The sequence below is a fragment of the Epargyreus clarus genome, unplaced genomic scaffold (genome assembly GCF_041222505.1).
Source record: "Epargyreus clarus isolate Ecla_fem2 unplaced genomic scaffold, WU_Ecla_fem_2.2 ptg000035l, whole genome shotgun sequence".
Lineage (NCBI taxonomy): Eukaryota > Metazoa > Arthropoda > Insecta > Lepidoptera > Hesperiidae > Epargyreus > Epargyreus clarus.
The window spans coordinates 6,572,846-6,594,545 of record NW_027332240.1 but is presented as its reverse complement, the minus strand read 5'-3'; the positions used below and the strand labels follow the sequence as shown (position 1 = coordinate 6,594,545).

The 21,700-nt window shown below is 36.0% G+C and overlaps 3 protein-coding genes across 3 annotated transcripts; 1 reads left to right on the top strand and 2 right to left on the bottom strand.

Annotated features, from left to right (window-relative positions):
• Nucleotides 1-175: 175 nt before the first annotated feature.
• LOC140756390 (uncharacterized) lies at nucleotides 176-7,729 on the bottom strand. Its single transcript, XM_073091865.1, has 10 exons — nucleotides 7,502-7,729; nucleotides 6,187-6,357; nucleotides 5,308-5,385; nucleotides 4,854-4,986; nucleotides 3,388-3,619; nucleotides 2,742-2,931; nucleotides 2,352-2,451; nucleotides 1,836-1,943; nucleotides 994-1,118; nucleotides 176-462 (listed from the first exon to the last, which is right to left on the bottom strand). The coding sequence occupies exons 1-10, from the start codon at nucleotides 7,592-7,594 to the stop codon at nucleotides 310-312; spliced, it is 1,383 nt and encodes a 460-aa protein (XP_072947966.1). The 5' UTR covers nucleotides 7,595-7,729; the 3' UTR covers nucleotides 176-309.
• Nucleotides 7,730-10,549: 2,820 nt separating this feature from the next.
• Nucleotides 10,550-13,983, bottom strand: VGAT (vesicular GABA transporter). The gene is made up of 4 exons (XM_073092142.1): nucleotides 13,377-13,983; nucleotides 12,899-13,061; nucleotides 12,630-12,759; nucleotides 10,550-12,557 (listed from the first exon to the last, which is right to left on the bottom strand). Exons 1-4 carry the CDS (start codon nucleotides 13,513-13,515, stop codon nucleotides 11,373-11,375), a joined length of 1,617 nt encoding a protein of 538 aa, XP_072948243.1. The 5' UTR covers nucleotides 13,516-13,983; the 3' UTR covers nucleotides 10,550-11,372.
• Nucleotides 13,984-16,095: 2,112 nt separating this feature from the next.
• On the top strand, nucleotides 16,096-21,199 carry LOC140756726 (uncharacterized). The gene is made up of 9 exons (XM_073092275.1): nucleotides 16,096-16,324; nucleotides 16,925-17,002; nucleotides 17,364-17,505; nucleotides 17,954-18,185; nucleotides 19,061-19,250; nucleotides 19,646-19,745; nucleotides 20,043-20,171; nucleotides 20,455-20,579; nucleotides 21,044-21,199. The coding sequence occupies exons 1-9, from the start codon at nucleotides 16,217-16,219 to the stop codon at nucleotides 21,197-21,199; spliced, it is 1,260 nt and encodes a 419-aa protein (XP_072948376.1). The 5' UTR covers nucleotides 16,096-16,216.
• The last annotated feature ends 501 nt before the right edge of the window (nucleotides 21,200-21,700 follow it).

Sequence of the window (21,700 nt, the reverse complement as noted above, 5' to 3'; positions counted from 1 at the left end):
TATGTATGTAACGGAATCTTTGAACTCGATTTTTACCCACTTTGAACGATCCAATTAATTTAAAATTTTGAATACTTATCAAGAACCAACGACGACAATACATGATTTTAATAATTTTGTCCAATTCTAATTTTGTGTAATCAGGATCGTCAGGATTAACGATTTCCCTTGTACGGTTTTAGCGTGGTTTTTAGTTCTTAAACTATAATTATTATCCTTTGTACGGAACCCTAAAAAGGAGTAATAGATACAAATACTATAAATACATGATATTTAATATAAATCTATATTATACATTTTAATAAACCCTTAATCTAAATTATCATTATCATCCTCGGCAACGTCGTAGTTCTGGTGAGGGTAGAAAGATCCGGGGGGTTCGAAGGCGCCCTTCTCTTCCACTAGCGAGGGGTAGGGGTGGTGAGGCATGGCGCCCATCCATTGCGGGTACCAGTAGAGACCCTGTTTGAAAAATACAATCTAATTAAGAACCTGTAATTCTTTTGTGAATACGATGAAAAAAGGAGTACCTATGAAATAGGCAATTTAGTTATAGATAAGTTATACAAAATTTTGTATTGTAGGTATATCCCGAAAGGAAAACTTGGTTTTTCATCCATCCTTTTTCTCTAATTTTTGATAACGAAAGGAAAATATAAACAAGGCAACGCAGCTGTTATAAAATTAAACTTTATCTGAAGTAGATTCGATTGCGGGATCGATTTGATAAGCAAGGGAAACATTAATGAGAATTGAGATCAGAGATTTTCGAATATTTTTTATAAATCTAAAATTGGCGAAAAGGTATTAATATTAGGTATGCCTATTTATTTATGTCTGTGACAATACCATTTTTAAGATTTAGTCTGTAGCGTCTTAGAACTTATTTCAGAATGAAATAAGGACTAATTTCAAAGTTTTACAATCCTAGTAAAATATTGTTGAAAAAGTTTTAAACTCTTAACTAAATTTAAAAGTCATTCACAATGTTACCTTGTTCCCGCCCGCGGCGTTACACGTGAACCTGTCGTCATGTAGCTCCACTGTATCCAGGTAGCTCTTACCCGCGATTGAGCCGTAGTTTGGCGGGTACATGAACAAACAACCATCCAGGATATCTGGAAGAACGGATTACATATTATAATATTGATATAGTTGAAATTGTTCAGTCTGTCAAAAACTATATTTTTCTATTGTGCTATAACGCATATTTTTGTAATCTTGGACTAAAATAAAATGGTCCTTCGAGCCGTAGAATTCAATACAATACATACAAGAATACAATTCTACCTATCGACACTAGAACAGTGTGTAGAAGTTTTTGGACCTTCCGTTGTGGGAAAATAATCGTCAGCAGTAGGAAGCGAGAAGGGAATTAGTTAATATCATCAATCATCATCATCAACAACCCATTATTGTCCCACTGCTGGGCACGGGTCTCTTCTAATAATGAGAAGGATTAGGACATAGTCCACCGCGCTGGCCAAGTGCATATTGGTAGACTTCACATACCTTTCAGTTTTTTTTTATATATCTCTCAGGTATGCAGGTTTCCTCACGATGTTTCTTAACCACTAGGCTATCACTGCTTAAGTTAGTTAATAAGTATCTAATAATTATCTACTACGTTCTTATTATGAAGAAAGACTGTCAGATATCAGCTAGTCTGAAATATTTTCGTTACTAAATGAAACTATTACTAAAAGTACTATTGTTTAAGTAACTACATCTTAGGCGACAATTACATAAGATGTAGCGCTCACCTCTCACATAAAGAACAAAAAATGATAAAACAAAATCCGCTAGACATGTCATAGTTTATAATAATATCTTACAAGGTACAGTTATGTTGTCATCTTCTGGGTCTGGTTTGGGTGTTGGCTCGATATACGGCGGTACGGGATCTATACCCGTGCCAGGGTCACCGGGCACTAAGAATGGACCTGTGAAAAATAATTGGCGAGACGTTAGGTCGGGAGTAGGATGGGTTACCGTTAGTGACTAAATATCATGCGTTTATTCGAGCTAAGCACGTTAAACAGGTTCGCGTTATAAACGTCGTATACGAGTAGTAGTTAAAAGTTATCGGAGGTATACTGGGTGGTACTAATCTGTATCGGAGCAGGATGGTAAAGTATGCTCCAGGACTCTCCCAGATATGGGGTTTCATAGGAAGGGACAGACATCCAAACAGTGCCCAAGTAATAGCCAAAATGAAGAAATTTGAGTTCTATAAATTTGTGTATTTTGGATTATCGTAGGTTATCCCTAAGATTGCACATATATAAATGCAGTGTCATTGGACACCCTAATTAAATTTTGACCATAAATACGTAGGTACATGCACTTACCCCCATAATGATTAGTATAGTTCCACTCACACACGTGGTGGTCGCATACCAACGGCGTGTTTTTCTCTTTTGTGTAGTAGGTGTTACCGTTTGGTATCGTCTGAAATAAGAAACAACAGTTCATGTTTGACCGGTTTTAAAAACCACAATTACGATTTTCTTATCTATTTTAGCAATATGACATCTCTCACCAGACTAAGGCAACATTTTTGGGACGCGACCGTAATGCTATAGTTTTAGTTCAAAACTTTCAAGCTTGTGCAAGTTCCGAAAACTTCAATAGCGTGATTCAGAAATACTAGTAGCGCCATCTGTTGACGAGTTGTAGAAAGTCGCCACATTCATAATTACCGTGACATACACACTATGTTAATGGTAGAAAAATCTTACCAAAAGAAAATCATGATGTCGATATCTCAGGCCCTGTATATTAAAATCTAGAATAAAAGAGCCAGAGGCAATGATACAGGAGGTAGCGGTGAGTGGGGGTAGTTTGTACATCACGAGGCCGCACTTTACTATCGCCTTCGGTAGAGTTGAGACGTCTCTTTCGCGCTGCAGCATCTTTTTGAATGGAAACCTTCGAACAATTGCAAGAAATATGTTTTACGTTATTTTGCCTTCTTTGTGATTTAACTAAAACGTTATTTAAATAACTAACTTATGAAAAAGGTTATACATAGAATCTTAGCTTGAGTTTTTGAATTCGAGTAGCGAATGATATTAGGTAAGTAAATATTGTTCAAGTCTAATTTATTTTAAATTATTGCTTTCATTAATTAAAATGATTGCTTTCATTATTTATAATTATTGTGTTAAAATCCGAAAATGTATTAACATAAAATTCAGCTCTGAAAAATACAATAAATTTAATTTCTCAAAAAAGGACAGCATCATCTGTTATTGAATTTACTCATGACGTCATAGTATATCATTCTGTCGTTAATTACTTATATGACACTACATATTTATGGTCTAGGTACTACTATATTCATTGTTATAATACCTATCAGGGAAATAGATGTAAGTTGCTCACCTAAAAATACAAATGCCGACGTGGCATTCCAATCCATGCATATAATTATCCATTGGGAATGAAATGCTCGGATCGTCCATGAGGTAGTACTTCTGTTCATCGTGGTAGTGTAGGAAACCTAGGAAGACGAAGGATCTATCCTTGCAGTACGGCGCTATGCCTCTCCCCATGTTGTAGATATCGCTGTAGAGTTCCGAAAAGAAGAGGTAGACGTTCTTGCCGCAGTAGAATTCTGGAAGTTATTTATTATTTAGATATTACGTTCAATACGTATTAATCTTATTAACCATATTATAAACTATCTTATACTACAAAGTAAAGTAGGTACCTACAGTGTGTCTGGTATAAGATTTAAATTCGGTGGCTATTACAACTATGTAACTGTTAATAGTACCTATTACTGCCCCATTAAGAGCAGTATTAAAACTGATGTCTTCTGTTTTGGAAAACGTTGTAAGGTAGACGACGACTTACTACTTACTTCTCAAGGTAATGAAATGAAATGAAATTTATTTATTGCAAGAATGTAGTACACAAAGATAGTTACAGCAAGAGAACTTCGTACATTCTACCATTACAATGGTGTGCAATCATGTCAAATTGTAAAATTTAGAAAAACAAAAAATAAAATTAAAAAAGTTAAGTGGTATTAAATTATTACATGCCATTTTTATTCTGTACTTTGAAAATTTTCATTGACGTCATAAAAGCAGTGTTGCGTAAGCCATTCGGTATCTGTGGCCGAACTTTGGAATTAATATAATTTCCGTGATTACTTACTTCCCTTACTCCAGTAGTAGATGAACAGATCAAAATTTAAAAAAAGTCACCTAAGCGTTTATAAGTAGCTACCAAACCACTAGCATCATAATTAGATGAAAAGCGAAAAATTAATCAAGCTAAGCTATTTTTGGACATATCGGTGTTTGTTACTTTTGACGCTTTAGTTCATCTATCATCATGAGCATCTGCTTCTGGAGCTGACTTTACAATGCATGCGGGTTTGTTACTCCAATTTCATCCTTATTCCTTACTATTCCTTACTAATATTATAAATCCGAAAGTAACTCTATCTGTCTGTCTGTCTGACTGTCTGTCTGTCTGGTTGTCTCTTCTTCACGCCCAAACCACTGAACCGATTTTAATGAAATTTTGTACAAAGATAGTCTGAGACCCGAGAAAGGACATAGAATAGTTTTTATCCCGGAAATCCCACGGGAACTAGGGATGGCGATCTAAGATCTATTAATCGGAGAATCGATCTTTTGGACCCATGACATCGATTATTTTAATCGATATTAGTAAGGATTTAATCTATCGTAACTATGCATTTGATCAAGTGATGATCTTTAGCAAAGTTGAAGGTACGAATTCAGTTTTATGTATGTTAGTATGTTATATTATTTTCTTTTAAACGGGGGCGAAGCCGCGGGCAAAAACTAGTAGAAAATATGCGAACACGGTACCTTGACTAATGTAGAACTCCATCGGGACTGGACCTCCGGTGTAAGTTGCCTTCCTCTCAGCGGCAATAGAGTTATGATTCTCATACATCGTTAGCATATTATCCAGAACGTCGTCAAGAGTGATAAGTAGTACCTTTGGAAGACAATGCTTAATTAATATGTTGCTAAACTATATGCTTTGCAGCATGATAAAGGAAATAATAAGAAATTTAAGTAAATTGTTATATTTTTTTAAGTACAAGACATGAAATTCTTGGTTGGTATACGGGACATAACTAAGAAAATCTGGTACTTTAAACTTCCAAATAAGTAATATTAGGAATTATTTGGGTGTCCGATCTTGGAAATATCAAGGACACCCTTTGCTTAAGTAGTAATTTTGAGTACCATAGTAATTTGTCATTATTTGATATAACTTTGAACATTTTGATCGAAGGATGGTATAAAATCATACCTTTAATTCTTGAATGTGTAGCTTTATAAATCTGCCCAGGTGATCCGTGGCTATGTGAACTCGTTCGTTGATCATATACTGGAAGCCATAGATATACATAAATTGTTATATAGTATATTCTTATGACACGGTGAAGGTGGTAGAACACTTCGTGGTTCGAGTCTGCCGGCACCATCGCCACACCTATAGATATAAGTCTCATAACAGCAACGTTTAACACTGCTGTGTCCTGGTTTGAAGGGTGTGGTAAGAAACATACTTTTCCGAGGCAATCTGTGACCGACCTCAGGTAGGAATAACTAATCCTATTTGGGGTTGAATACAGATGTCCATGGGCGGCAGTAGTCATTTACGATCAGGTGGCATGCATGCTCGTCTGCTACTCCTACCTATTATAAAAAAAAACATTGTATGTAAGCGTCAATAATCACACACTCCTACCTATAATTTTAAAGGTGGTAGAACTCTTACATGTATGTAGGTGAACCATCGATGGACCGATGTCTGCTATGGATTCATCGCTTCTGTGTTTTGGTTTGAGGAGTATGGTAAAGTAGACTCACATTTTTGAAACACTTCAGCTTAATACCTTGGGGGCGGGGCGGGGAGTCACAGGGATCATGACCCCCCCAATCCTTCGAGTCCGATTCGCACTTGGGCAGTTTTTTGTCGTGGGAAAACCCTGCATGGATTCCGCTCTGTCGCGTGGGTAGCCCAGAGTATATACCAGACATTACAATAAGTACTAATATATACGTTAGAAAAACGTTGTCTAATTTAACCAAATTACACCTGTGAAAACATTTAAAACTGCGGTCGCGCCTGCCAGTTCCCAATATTCTGATAATTATCGGTTAATGATGAATTTGTTGACGTTACCTGGTCTTCAGCAGTCTTAATCCTCAACATCTCGTTCTGATACAGCCAGAGGTTGTCCAGCTTGTCCGTGGGGTCATGACCGTATATCTCGAAGGCGTCGATGATCATCGCCAAAGTCAGGTTCTCGTTTGGTCCTATACAGCACGGATGAGTTCTGATGTTGTATGGCGACTGGTGACAATGTGTCGTCTTTAAATTAATTAACATGAAAATATGTAATGTATTAAAAATAAGTGGTATCTATATTATTAACGAAAAACATTAGGGTTTTTATTATTTTAAAAATGATAGGAGATAAAGTTCACGACTCCATGGATTCTTCTTGATAATGTGAAACATTACGTATGATTGTGAGATACGATATACGACAATTATTATCTTGAATTTGAAGCATTATAATGGGCATGATGACAGTATTAAAAAATCGAAGAACAAATGATTTACATACTTAAAACAATATGTTGAAAGCATTCTCAAAAATAGCCCAGTTTTAATAAAAACTTTAGTATTCATTATATTTTCAATAAAATAAAAGTATAAAATAATGCAGTCGGCCATCTTGTCTAAAACGCTAATCGGGGCGAAATGACGTCATTTTTTTTGGCGTGTCCCCGTATTGCTTAAACTTTTCTATGGGATATTGAAGCGTGACGTCACTCGTGGACGCCATGACACCCGTGAGCGTTTTAGCGCTTAGTTCAAATTTTTTTTTAAACATGCTATTATTTCCGTTAATACTGAATTTATTGCCGAAATAATACTATTTTTGGAATCAGTAGATATGTACCTACATTATAGAAGGGGAGTTCAAAATTTGTCATCATGCCCATTATTGAGCAGCTTTCTTTATTCTCACTAACGGTATATAGTAATAATCAAGCAAAGAAATTCAATTTGTAAATCTTCGAAATTCTTTGTGTAAAAAAAGTGTCATCAAGTGATATTCAAATATCCTGGTGTGTAGAGCAATAACTCTCTAGAATTAGACGCAATGAGCGTAGCGCGTAGACACGGCGTAGCATCTGTGTAGAACACTGCAACTTGGATCTACGGTTGACGTTCAGTAGCTTTACCATGAGTTTTTACTTGTCGACAAATATGACTGTTTTGGTATTTGTTTACGTATTGGCTCATACTATTTCCAATCAGCGCCCCTAGCGGATTATGTCGGAACTTGTTATATTTGTCGACACGTAAAAACTCATGGTAAGGGTACATTTTGCATTACATTTTTTATAAATAACATACTTACCTCTAAATATATTTCTATCGTTCGTCAAGGTCTTAAAATACATTTTAGCTTACCAATACTTACCGTTATCCGTACCCACGCGACACATAGCAGAAGTAGCACGCATGCCCGAATGTAGCCCTCCATCGTACCACCATGGCGCCGGAACAAAGGCATCGCGCCGCGTGACCAATTAGTCAAATAATGAATTAGTCAATTAGTCGCGTTGCCATTAGGCAAGAGCTTATCGTAAGATTGTAATTTTAGCTGTGAACTAGCCTTTAGGTTCGGTTTTGTTTACAAAAACGTTTTAGTTATATAATTTTCTGGATATCGTGTTAAAATAATATATTTTTTTATTTTTGCTAAGCGTTCTTAATTTTCATATTAATATATTTTTTTTATAATATAGGAATAGCAGACGAGCATGCAGTCCACCTGATGGTAAGTGGCTACTGCCACCCATGGACATCTATAATCAACCCCAGATAGGATTAGATATGCCTACCTGAGTTCGGCCATAGATGCGCCTCTACCCCTGAAGACTAAGCTGGAACGCCTCGGAAAAGTATGTCTCCCTTACCACACCCTTCAAACCAGAACACAGCAGCGCTCAACACTGCTATGAAGCAGACATAAGTGTGGCGGTGGTGCCGCCGGAGTCAAACCACAAAGGGTTCCCAACCCTTCAGGGTTAGGGGACCTTCAAACTTCTATTACATCTACAATATAAATTACTCTTAATTAAAAAAAACTGTAATTTTATTATAGAAATTCATAAGTGAAATTTGTAATTTAAAATATCTTTACAAAATTAAATAAGTACCTATTTAAAGTATAGTTCGTAAATATTCATGTTCAACAACTAAACAAATAATTAATGAAAATAAGGAATAATTAAAACAAACATTTGGAATAACATTTTATATTCTTTAAAATACACACCTAGAATTCATTTGATCACAATACACGCGTATTGATATATTTATAAAACATTATTGCACTCGAATACAACTCTAAATACATATTTATTAAGCATTTTCAACAAAACACTAACTCATTAACGTTTCAAAGCGTTCACTCATTTACGACTAGGTTTGGAAGCCCTGAAAATGGAAGACATTTTGAAAAGTTGGTACACATGGTTACGTAAAACTTGCGTCAAGTTTCTCAAAATTTAGAAGCATAGAGAACAATAATTACGGATTTTACAGTTGATTACGTAAAATTGGCACCAAGTTCCTCAAAATATAGCATGGAGACGAATTATAACGGATTTTGTTCTTCATAACTAATCGAGGATAATGAAGCAATTTTGTAATGTTACAATTTGTGTATTCATTTTGAGTATTACATTACAACGTTACTCTAGCAAGAAGGACGCTTTAGACGTAAATATAGATTGTGTAACATGTATATCAGCGATGGGGCATTTAATTGATAATTATTTTTCATACAAATGAACCTGTCAACTCTCGCTGTAACCTCGGGCAGAGAATTGCTCGCTGATTGGTTGATATGTACCTACTGAAGTACTATAAAACACACAATTAATCAGACCAATAATTTATGTACGCTTTGTTAAAACAAAGCGTACATAAATTCGGATACATAGATTCGCGTACATAGATTCGGATCGGATAAAATCATATCTAAAGATATGATTTTATCCGATCCGATTAATTTCACATTAAAAGTTTTTTTTAAAGTTGGTATGTAGTAATAGACAACAACATATTTAATTCGTAGCCTACTAGAATAGAAGACATATTATGGGCTCTTAACGAAAATAAAGTGTCAAAGAAAAATATCCGTATTAGATCAAGTTTTTTAAGTCATTTTACGTAACCACTATGTACCAACCGTAGGTATACATAGTACCTAAATATATTAATAAAATATTGCAATTCCATGACCACCTTACTGATATAATATGATATATCCTTAAAATTCTAAGTAACATGTATAATCGATTTTAGTAGTATAATCAACAACAATTAGGTACTAAACTGGAAGTTAAGTGTAACAATAAAATTGATAATAATGATAAGATATAGATTTCATAAATAATATGTTTTCTTATAAAATAAATTGATCATACTAAAAATGTCACTAAACGTTATTTTTAAAATATCATTTTTTATATAAAATAAATGGCATTAATTAATAAAACTAGGTACATTTTATTAAATTAATATTGTAAGGGTTGTTTTTGTATATTTGTTCAGAAAATTGTAAATCAACTTTGATCGGAAGAGTGCCAGTGGCGGATTAAGGTTGTTGGAGGCTCCCAGTGTAATCATATCATTTGATTTTACAAAATTACAAATATGTCATAGATTATTCGCCAGTGATTCGGTGACCTTTTTTTTCGCTGACTGATATACATTTCAGTGATTATTTGGTCCTGACGTTCTTTTAGCAACTTGGAGGCCCCCCAGGATCGGGGGTCCGGGGCAGACCGCCCCTTTCGCTCTCCCTTAAGCCGATAGAGATCAGTGCTGTCCTCAGTTTAATTTGAACTTCACCAAAAATGTATATAATATATTATGGCGTTCAAATAAATTTTCATTTATTTATTATTACTGACAGCACTTTTTGAATAGCGGCATATATTGATTGGTGAGATACCTATCGAGCAAAAATATCCACAAGTGTATTTAATAGTTCGTGTTATAATTATAGCACTATTGTCGTGAGTTCTTTTTTTAGAACTTGACTTGATACACTGCCGTGTATGATTTTAGACTAAAATTATCGCGGAATTGAGACATTTTATTATGTAACGGGTACTCACGATATGCGTTTTTTATTGCCGATATTACGACCCAGTTGCATGGATCGTGGTCACGGCGAAACTGAAGTGGAGGGGAGAAACCGTTGACAAGTACTAGTGGTAGATTAATCTATCTACCCTACGTCTAGTTCGTTTTTCTTTTCTAGGTTTCATATCACGACACACAACACTGACAATATCCTTACGCACCGTACTTTGCACTATTTGTGACTTGCATAAACTAACCACTGGATTCCACGTTTGGGCTAATTTACACTGCCGTGTATTTAGACTTCTTTCAAGAGGCCCTTTTTTGACGGCGTATAGATAAGTAATTAATATATAGTAAGCTATATTCCCCAAATTCAACTCTTGGCAGCCAACCCACTCAACACCACTGATCAAAAACATTTTTTTGTTTGTTTCAAATTTCATAGGCCATTAGCTTGAGGGCTCTATTATTTGAAAACTTGAAATATAATATAATTGTTAAGATAATTACATAACAATAATAATAATCGTTCAAAATCATCAAGTGTATAATGTAATATATTTAAATACGTTTTAAATATAATATACGAATTAATGAACATCTACACATCAATCCTTAGTAATATTGTCATTATGTATACTTATAATATTAAGAATTATATATTTGGGCTGTTTGCCAACATTTATTTCATAGATTCAATAATATAAAATATTTATTTCTGCGTTAGTACGTAATGTTATTAATATAACGCAGAAATATATATCAAATATTTTAAAATATCTCTGTATTGTTATATATTTTGATAAATTCACGAATATGTTGCTTTTTAGTTAACTTTTAGCAAAAATATTACGTAATCGCCTATACCTATGGAAGACTTCGTTGTTGAAGATTCAAATTCAAAAATCCGCTGAATGGAAGACATTGGATTACCTTATCGTAATTTGTAAATATTAAACCTCTAATTTAATACATTTTTATATACATATACAATAGAGAACTGGAAGACATGAGTAATATATCAATAACTGAGTATTGTCTTATCTATGAGACCTAACTTATTTAATAATCACATCTGACTAGATAATTGGCGGTAACATTTAGGTATATCGCAATGTGCTAATGACAATCAATAAAGGATAGCCATAAATCTAAAAACAGTTCAACAATAACCTACCTCTACTGAATTAGAACGGCAGGCCTATCTTAAAAGCTTTTATGAGGGCCGAACCAGAGTCGTACATCCCAATTATACCGAAGAGAACACCAAGACCCATGATGAAGTAGTCGTAAGCGATTGTGGTGCTTTCCAGCTGGTTGCCTTTCAGCTTAAGATGGAAGTAAGCGGGCCATATGAAACTCAGCATGGTGCCAGTGAAGCTGCCAATAAAGCCCATGAGTATTGCGAAATGGGGAATGAAGATCGCCATGAGTATGGTAAACATTATCACGCCAAGTCGCCAAGCCAGACCCCAAACCTTCAACTCGCCGTCCAGAGCATAAATCGTTGGGAAAAGTGTTTTCGGTTTGCCCCTGAAAAGGGCACGTTCCAGCAAGTCACAGGCTGCGTAATACGGCAACGGATAGCTTAGCACAGCTTTAATGACCAGGAAGAAATTAACAAGACCCTTAAACCCAGCTGAACGCAAATTGTTCGTAATGACTTGTTGAGTATCATTTTGGAAGGTCAAAAAGCACAAATATCCGAAGATAGACTTAAATGCTGCAGCTGCAATGTGTGACCAATTCAACATCCATTCGAATCTGGACCGATCTTCCATATTTCCTTCAAGTGTAGGCAAGAAAATCTGCGAAGTGTACGAGAATACAATTACGCCCAAACTGATCGGGAAATTTTCAAAATCTAAGCTCCATTTGACCTTCGACCAGCCCCAGTCGCCGATGTAAAGGATGCAGTAGCCAAGCACAATTGCGTTGATAATCAAGTGACTCATGGTGCACCAGAACGAGAGCATACTGACGCTTTTCAATGATTTCAAGAACGCCAACGGCAGAAGGAAAATCCCAATCAGCATCATCCAAGAACGAGTGTCGATGGAACCGTCGGGAAATGTTCCAATCATGAGATCACCGCATACGACGACGTAAAGAATACAAGTCATGAGGAGTTCTATGATCTGCGCCATGTTTACAACTCTGGCACCGTACTTCCTGCCAAAGCATTCCTTGGCGATGCTTACGTAAGAGTCACGAACGCGGACCCGTTGGCCGGAGACAGGGTCATCTTCATACAGGCATTCGACAAGGATTTTACCGGTATAGCAGCAGATGTGTGCGATGCCGATCATAGCAGCGATTGCCCAGTAGCCTCCTTGGAGAACAGCAAACGGCAAGGACACGACGAACATGCCCTGAGAAAATATTCAATATTTAATATTAAAACAGAAATGTTATATAAAACCTAGTCGGTTCCTAGGACTTACTTGGATAGCATTGGTTACGTTCCAAGCAGCTTGAAACTCGTTGATCTTTGCGCCTGGTTTGCCACCACCCTCTTCAAAACCACCTTCTTCTGAAGAAGCGTAGAAATCAACGCTCTGCATGCTCTGAGTTCTGTAATTTATATGAACCTTTGTAACTCTTTATTTCAAAATAAGTAGTAAAGTTCTTGAATTGTATTCAGCAAAAAACGAATTGGTGAATTGATCTCAACTGTTTTTGATTTTGTTAAGGAACCTTAAGACATTTATACCTTGGAGCTCCATCTTCTTGAGGATAGGTATTCTGGTAGCTGGTGAAGGAGTCTTCAGCCTGTAGTTCTCCACTCAGGAACGGGTTGGTGGGGTTAGTTGACTGGTATGTCGGAGAGGTGGTCTCGTTCATAGTGGACAGCTCACAGCTTTCACCCATGTTGTCTGGGGAATAGAGAGTTACCTAATTTCTGAAGCACATTTACCAAAGTATACATAGATCGTCTTATTCATCTATGTAACTGCCTAGTCGCAAAATGAAATGTTCATTACGACATGAAACGAGTATTTTATTTATTGGGGTCACGATAAAAAATTAATTTTAACGATAACTCTTAATAAAATAATATTGTAAACGATGTAAGCTTTTCAGAATTTTATTTTAGTTATTTTTGGGTAAAGAGAGGGGCCCTTTTTGTATTTCTTAGAATTTAAGTAAAACTGATATAAGTAGACTAAGTTAATGTTAATCATATTTACCTAAGTTGGCGAATCTGACGTTCTGCGGAGGCCGTGATGGAGCGCCGGGCTTGTCAGGCATTTGCTGCCTGACCGTCTGCATGGCGACGTCCAGGGCATTCTTCAGCGGTGGTATCTTGAAGCGGCCGAGATTAATCATCTTTCTTACTTTTTATATCTTTCAAAACCCGTAATCCACGAACAATTATCAATAGATCAAAATATTACTCTAAAATAGTATACCAATCCCGAAATTGACGTAATGGGAAGACATCGATTTTTATTACTACGCTAAGTTATATAAATCGCGATTTGAATAATTTACTTATTGATTCTTAATTAACACTATTTGGAAGACTTCGTTACACTACACTAGGATAATTTTACATTATTGTACGATTGACCTTTTGGTTTGGAGCAGCCATTTTATTTCGTCATTGTTAAACTATCCACCGTTTAAACGTTTTAACGTATTACTGATCTATTTCGGATAGATATTTTTGGGAAAATTGAGTTGTTTTTGGGGTTTATCACATTTTAAAACGGTATTCTTTTGTACAATGGCTGCTCGGCGTACGGAGTAAGGCGTGCGGCGCGGGTTCTGTGCGCGGTGGGTCGATCGATATGTGGGGGTGGAATTCCTCACCCCTTACACAATGCCTATTTCTGGGTAAAGAATGGAGACATTTTAAGAGAGAGAAACATTTTATGGGGTAAAAAAATGGAATATCGGATATTTTCTTCTAGAAAGAATGAAGAAATTAACTTAAAATGTTTTGTTATCCACATTTGCATGGGTGGCGGATTATGGTGATTTGGCCCTTTTCATTGTTGGAGAAGGATTATTTTGGATACAGGTGGAAAGTGATAGGAATCATCTCATCATCGTATTATCGTATACAAGGGAATAGCATAAAAATTAAGCCAGATTTTGATCAACATTAAAAAAGGTTTTCAGATTTTTTGACGGTGAAAATGTTGATTTTAGAAGCTTCCGAATTGCGATAAAGGGAAATCAGTTGACGGAGCTGGCAACACTGCCTTCACCTTTCGTAGCCCTGTAACAATTCGACCTTTTGGATAACTTTTGTCCTTAACCTGTCTTCCCTTAGATTTGTAAACGCATCAATTCGTTGTTTCTACAAGAGTAGGCTACATTGTTACATGATATCGATTTTAGAACAACCTGAGATTGTTTTAGTTAAAAGAAAATTGTGACCTATGCGGATATTAAAAAACTTTTATGTTATAGATGTAAATAGGTATACATTGTACAGTTATTGATGCGAGTAGGTACCTACATCCTCTTATTGGCTTAGTGTATTATTCAGATAAATAATACAACGACTGGCTTACACATAAGGCAACCATCTTAGTTATCGACAGTGGTAACGCTTATGTGATCGGTTTCAGGTAGAATATCTCCATGGGCAGCAGTGGCCACTTACCACCACCTTAAACCTACTACCATCTCTTAATACACTATTAGTTTAATCATACATTGAAATTTCGTACCACGACTTCGTTAAAGTAGGATTGTTTTTATAATATTACAATAAGCAGTTTTGTATGATGTCAGTCGAAATTATTCACTCTTTTTTAGCGCAGTAAATTTATTTTTTAAGCAAAATATGACAATTTCAGTTGGTTTTATACAATGGATAAGCTAAAAATTAATAAGGGTTTAAGTTTACATCGCGCGGCAGGAATAAAACAAAACTGTTTTAAGGAGGTCGTGTAACGAAACAAAATAATGTTGATGCAATATTGAAATAAAACTTTTCTGAACTATGATTGTTTTTAAAAGATAGTGGTAGACCCTGGACTGCATGCTCGTTTGCTACGTCTACATGATAAAATGCCACTTCCATACATATAATTGTAAAATTAAAATTAAGCAGGAAATAGCCTAGTTAAGGGCCTAGTTAGCATCCGAAAATATTATAATTTCTGCATATTATAATTATGTATAAGAATTTTTAAATTAATACCCGTTATCTATAACCAATCTATCCTTTAATTTAACCATGAATGATCGATATTTCACAACTTCCGCATATTACAAATTGTCTTTTTTCAAATTTATTTATTAAAATCAAATTTCAAATTACGGTCTTTATTAGACAAAAAAAATACAGATTGAATATTAATAACGACCATTAATCATGTTTTAAAAAGGTAAAAAATTATCAATCTTATTTTTAATCGGCGTAAACCTAATTGCTTGTTAACTAACAAGTGTTAGGGAAACTACTTTTTATTACGTTTCCTTTACGTATTTGAGCAACTATGGGCTTAGATCGTACTGGTTTAACTATACTATTTTTTGTTACATTGTTTATTTTAGGGGTAAGTTATTTAGATTTTAACATTGAACGAAATGGCCGCTCTAGCCAAACTAGCAAAATTTCTTGACTTTACACAAATTTGAAGTCTTTGTTAAGAGTTTTCAGATGTGTAGGTTTCTTTACGATGTCTTTCTTCACGACGTCTTACTTACGATGTCCAATCATTAAATTATAATATGCATATAAAGAATTGCAATATGTACATCAAATTGCAAAAAATAGGGGTGCTGGCCTCGGATTCGAACCTCGGACCAATACCTATATTGATTGACAGAATTTCAAACCACTAACTTATGACTGTTGCTGGATTTTCCACAAAATTTTGAAAAATGAAAACAATTCGCTTCATTAGCCTACAGGACAGAGTAATAAGTGATATTGTTAAAAGAAGTCCTGACCAAAACGTGTGGATCATATCAATTATTATTCGTATTTATTCTCTTCCCTCAGAAATGTTACGACATTCGCAACCACCCATGCTGCCAGGAGCCCAGCGAGAACATATCATTGTCTATGATTATAGACGCGTACGAAATCTATGGTCACGATCCCACAGACAAGTTAGATCATCTGGCTCATTACCAAATCGAGATGATGAAGATCAAACGGGCTCCTGATCAGGTATGCTTAAGATTGTAATCCAATCTATGATCCAAAAAGCTCCTCCTCAAGGTTGGCTGGTAGAATTTATTCCAGTTGTGGTACAAGGCGTTTTGATTAATAAAGAATAAATAAATAAAACTAAATGGACTAAATTGTAGAGAAAATAATGGTACGAAAGTGCCGTTTTTTGCTCGGCGTTTTGGCTCGGCTTTTGGCGGACCACTGCCGTGCCCCCAAGTAAAATGTAGCATTAAGTATAATAAAAGGTCATAAGTTTTTTTAGAGAAGTAGCGAATGAGCGTGCAGTATAATAATGGTAAGTGGCGACTGCCGTTCAGGGTTGTGTAATCAACCCCATATAGAATTGAACCTGCCGTCATAGATGCATTGCCATCCTGGAGGACTATGTTGAATTGTGTCTACGTGTAAAACCTACATTAAACGTGTAAAACTTACATATACCACTTATTAGGTAACTGAAATGGTCGCAGTTCTGTGGTAGGTTTTGTACCACTCAGTTCAAAAGAGCAAGTTATTGGCAATAAAACGTGAAATGCTTCAAGTATACGGGGAATGTTGATTTGATTTCTAGGGTTAAAGTAAGACTTATTATTTCAGTACATCATTAATGAACATATCCACATAGCGACAGACCACCTGGGAAGATTTATACACTTGCACATAAAGGAACTTAAGGTACCTAAACTGTTCTAGTAGATTTTACTAAAATTTCCTTAATAAAGTACCTATGCTATTTATGCTCATAGACCTACAACCCTTCTCTTAACTTAATCATAAAATAAGCTTTTTCTGCCCATAGACCTTACCTACACTAACTTTTACCTGCATTATGAATTCACATGACGAATATACAAAGAGTCAGACCCAGAAAGGAAATCTAATTTTATAATTTTGATGTCTCGCTGATCGGGGTTCGAACCTGACACCCGGCATAACTAATTAAGTAATTTGATTAGGATTTCCATTAGTCTAATTAATAACGGATAGATCGTGTTGTAATTTACATGAGATAACTATCTATTTATTTTTGTTGAAGGTCCTTCTAATAGCCTTGGATGACGTCATAGATAATATGCTGACGATGTATGACAACCATAACGCGATAAAAACTGAGAGAGTGGCTACTTATAACTCGAATGTTGGAGGGGCTGTGCCGTCTGAGTTTTATTTAAGTCAAGGTGAGATAAATCTAATGGTACCCACTCATCCTGGGTAGGTACTTCTTAACGAATGTACTTAACCTTTCTAACTGACAAATATTTAATCGGTCCGCGAGGTATAAAGCGAAAAAGATGTGCTATGAAAATGCTTTAGCTATACCATTTGAGACGCATTCGTAGCTCCAATCAAGTAAAAATCAAGAAATCCTGTTAATGGATGTAAAATATGGTTTTAGTGGCGACTTCCCGTCAAGAGATGGCGCTACACGTATTCCGAAATCACGCTATCAACATTTTCTCAACATTTTGCATATATACAAGCTCCGAGCTGAGACTGTTGAAACACAGCCGCTACCCTGTCATGATCACCTAGCTCGGCGGGAAATGTCCCTTTACAAAAATTCTTAACTACCTCGGATATTTCTGGTTGTAATGCACCCGAAATCAAAAAGATTTTGATTTACAGAGTTCTACTGCGGCAGAAACGTATACCTGTTCGTGTCAGAGTTATACAGTGATATCTATAACATGGGTAGAGGCATGGCGCCCTACTGCAAGGGCCGAGGGTTCCACTTCCTGGGCTTCGTGCACTTCATGGACGACACCAAGTACTACCTGGAAGAGGATCCTAGCGTGGCGTTCCAGATGGACAATTATATACATGGGCTGGAGTGTCACTTGGGGATTTGTATATTCAGGTAAAACATGGCATGAAAAAATGGTGCTAAAATGTTTTAGACCTAATTTTTGAGACAAAAATATCCAAGTAAAATAGTTTGAACTAAACCTAAAAAGGAGAACAGGAGAGAAATAAAATTCTAACTTTAACGTAACCTTTAGATAGGTGTATTATCCTTATTATTTAGTGTACGAGTATGTACAATTTCAGAGTAATGCCTATGTGACCGTGAAAATTTCGTCAAAATAAATTAAGTTATGTAAAAAAAATGTTTTTGTAATCCTAAAAATATGTGGCCTTTAATAATGCTACTTATTTTAAAAACGATTACTGACCTTAACCTACCTTAAATTTTATCCTTAATTATAGTGAAAACTCACGGAGCGTTTTTCTTATGTTACGCACGAACGCGAAATAACTGTTTTTTGTCTTGAATAACAGACACGCGTAAAATATGAAAACTTTTGGTACACGATATATGTGATTTCCTAAACAGAAGACCACCATTCCTCGCTTGCGCGGGTAAGCGAATGAAAAACGTTATACTAAACCTTATCATTAGACTAAAAATCAACGGGTTGTACTCCGGGAGTGCCGACAGAAGTGAAAACTTGAAATTAACGTTGTGCATTTTTGTTATTTTGGAATGGTTATGGAATAATTTTGTACGAATTGCTTTAATTAGCAGTATAAAACTACTATCATTTATAAGGTAAAATCCAATATTAATTTATTGCGCTTTCGTACACAAACATGCCTTACGAATTTTCGATCAGGTCACGTGTTGACGCGCGTTTAACATTTTTACCCATCACAAAAAGTGCACACCGCTAAAGAAGTTTTCACTTAAAAAACTTTAAAGTCAGTGAGTCAAACAGTATCTATTAATCTCAGGTTTCCCTTCAAGAAGAACCTCCAACACGTCCGCGACATCTCCACCTTACCCAAGGCGATAGTCAAATGCGGTACCGACATGTACAAGCTGCCGCCACTGACCGCCGCCTCCTGCATCATCACCTCTGGCTCCTTCATCCTGGACTTCAACATCCAGGGGATACGGTTCCGACACCATGATTATATGCTGGTAAACTACACATCATACGTCATTATCATCATATACTTGCGACTTAAAGTGACTGATATAATATTATGCTAATAAATTATATGTACATCATCTTCGTTATTGCCCCACCAGGGGCGGCCCTAAGGCGGTGAGACCGCATAGGGCGCCAAAAACACCCGACCATCACAGTTTAGTAAAGAGGCTAGGCTGTTAAATGAAGGCTACGTAAGCTAATTGGATGCAACAAACATGTTCTGTAGCGTACCTATAGCTATAAAAAATTAGGCACGGATATTCTCTCAGAATGTGAAGGACTTTGGCCTAACATGACCGGAATGCTGATGGGTCAAAGACCTAGAACACTGTCTAGTTTAATACATTCGTTTGTGATGACGTCATAATTTCATATTTTTCAGTTTTTACCAAACGGCCATTCTTATTACACGAAAGAACCGTTTTCGCCCTTGATCTGTGATCATCACGTGTGCGAATGGAATAACACGAATTATTACGGAGGTATGGATGTTATTATTATAGTATTTAGTATCAAGTAGTGGCTAAAAGTTGATGTCCGACTTGTCTTTTATAATGACAGATTTTAAAGGTGAACCCGTAGCCCATTCTAAATAATCTGGTACTATTTGAGGCTGATTAGCTTATGGCGGCAATGGCTACTTTAGAGTATTGTGCTTGTTTTCTACTTGCATTGCATAAAAAGTTCAAACCGATTCCAGGTTTATTTGTATACCAAAGTTACGAGTGGCTTCTAAATAAACATTTAGTAAAGTACAAACTACTGAATATGATTTCCAGGTCCATTCATAATCCCCGGCGACCCCGGTATTGGGCTCTCCCCGATCCCGCCCTTCATCGAGCAGACTACCGAGATGTACCAAATGACCACCGATCAGCCAAATGGCCACGACTGGGCGAATGTTACATGTAAGTTGTTTAAAAATAATTAACCCAACAAAACATTTAAAATGTTATACGTTTGCCCTTGTGACAACTTTCTGCAACTCGTCAAGAGATGGCGTTACACGCTTCTGAATCACGCTATCAAAGTTTTCTCAACATCAAAATACATTTCATTTGTTATACATTCTTTATCATGTTATGACGTCATTGTATTATACTCGTAAGTAGGACATAAGTACCTATATTATTTATTTGATACGCAATATTCTCCGCTTGAAAATTACCTAAGTAATTTTTATTAACACAGATTCCCTGGATGGATGTTGGTTCATGTTTCCCCCTAACTACGGGTCCATTGCCGGCATCAGCTACCTGGATCCACTAACGGTCAACGAGTACCGCTACACCTGCTCAGGTTCTGGGAATAATAAGGTATCTTTCAACTTTGACCTATGGCCTAAGAAGATAGGTATTCTTTCATTTATATGTCTGTAACCAGTTTTTGTCCCACTTCTGGGTATTAGTCTCCTCTCAGAATGAGAGACGTAGACCATCGTCCCCCATAGTGACCAAGTTTAAATTGGTAGACTTCATATACTTTTGAGAACTTTAATTTTTTTTAATAAGTCTTAGGCGTGTAGGTTTCCTCACAATGGTTTCCTATAGCGTGAAGGCAAGTGATAATTAATTTCTAATAATATGTGCATATTACATATTTAGTGCGTAATTACATCCGCACAAAAAAAAAATCTTAGAAAACTTAACTTAGACTTAGAAAACTTTAAAAAATGGTCTCAAAACGTCAGTATGAGACTGAGCTTTAATAGTCAGTCTATCACTGCCTTCAAACTAGACATTACTACTTAATATTTTAAATTATAAATCATCTTTTCCAGGGTCTATACTGGTACCCGCAGTGGATGGGTGCTCCGCCCCACCACCCCTACCCGTCGGCGGGCGACGTGCCGCCCGGCCTGGCCGCCGGGCTGCCCGAGGTGGTCTACCCCCACCTCACTCCCGACATACACTCACCAGAGAACCCTCACGCTTAAATATATTATGTTACTGTAATAGTTTTATTTATTCACCTACTATTTTTAATATTGACGTCAGGTCTATACTTAAAACCATCGCAACTTAAAGTACTTTAAACCAAAAATCATGATTACGTTAAATATTCTATTTTATGAGAGTAACAATATAAAGACAATACTGCAAATACATAATGCCCCAAATATATGAGTAAGTATAAACCACTGGTATTGCAATACATATTTCTTATACAGATTATTTGGTTTGGTTTTCAATAATACCTAAATATTTTTTTTATTAAAAATCAATTATATACCCACCTAATTTAAAAGTAATTGTTTCGTTCATAAAAATCATGTATCATATCATATATATCCGCATATCATGACCACTTAACAAAATTCAAAGGACTGTATCACTGCTGTTATAAGGTAGAAATAAATCTGAGAATGATGCTTTCGAAATCGAACCACGATGGGTTCTACCATATTTATCTTCCAAAGTAAAAATTAGTAAAAGTA

What these genes read in the sequence shown, in the direction of transcription:
- VGAT (XM_073092142.1), bottom strand. Translation starts at nt 13,515, where the DNA reads ATGATTAATCTCGGCCGCTTCAAGATACCACCGCTGAAGAATGCCCTG. An exon ending in CGTCAGATTCGCCAACTTAG is followed by an intron (nt 13,062 to 13,376) that starts GTAAATATGATT and finishes TCTATTCCCCAG; the next exon opens with ACAACATGGGTGAAAGCTGT. An exon ending in ACGTAACCAATGCTATCCAA is followed by an intron (nt 12,558 to 12,629) that starts GTAAGTCCTAGG and finishes ATATTTTCTCAG; the next exon opens with GGCATGTTCGTCGTGTCCTT.
- LOC140756726 (XM_073092275.1), top strand. Translation starts at nt 16,217, where the DNA reads ATGATTATAGACGCGTACGAAATCTATGGTCACGATCCCACAGACAAG. An exon ending in GACACCATGATTATATGCTG is followed by an intron (nt 19,251 to 19,645) that starts GTAAACTACACA and finishes CATATTTTTCAG; the next exon opens with TTTTTACCAAACGGCCATTC. An exon ending in TAACACGAATTATTACGGAG is followed by an intron (nt 19,746 to 20,042) that starts GTATGGATGTTA and finishes TATGATTTCCAG; the next exon opens with GTCCATTCATAATCCCCGGC.
- LOC140756390 (XM_073091865.1), bottom strand. Translation starts at nt 7,594, where the DNA reads ATGCCTTTGTTCCGGCGCCATGGTGGTACGATGGAGGGCTACATTCGG. An exon ending in TCGCGTGGGTACGGATAACG is followed by an intron (nt 6,358 to 7,501) that starts GTAAGTATTGGT and finishes CATTGTCACCAG; the next exon opens with TCGCCATACAACATCAGAAC. An exon ending in GACATCATGATTTTCTTTTG is followed by an intron (nt 2,452 to 2,741) that starts GTAAGATTTTTC and finishes TTCTTATTTCAG; the next exon opens with ACGATACCAAACGGTAACAC.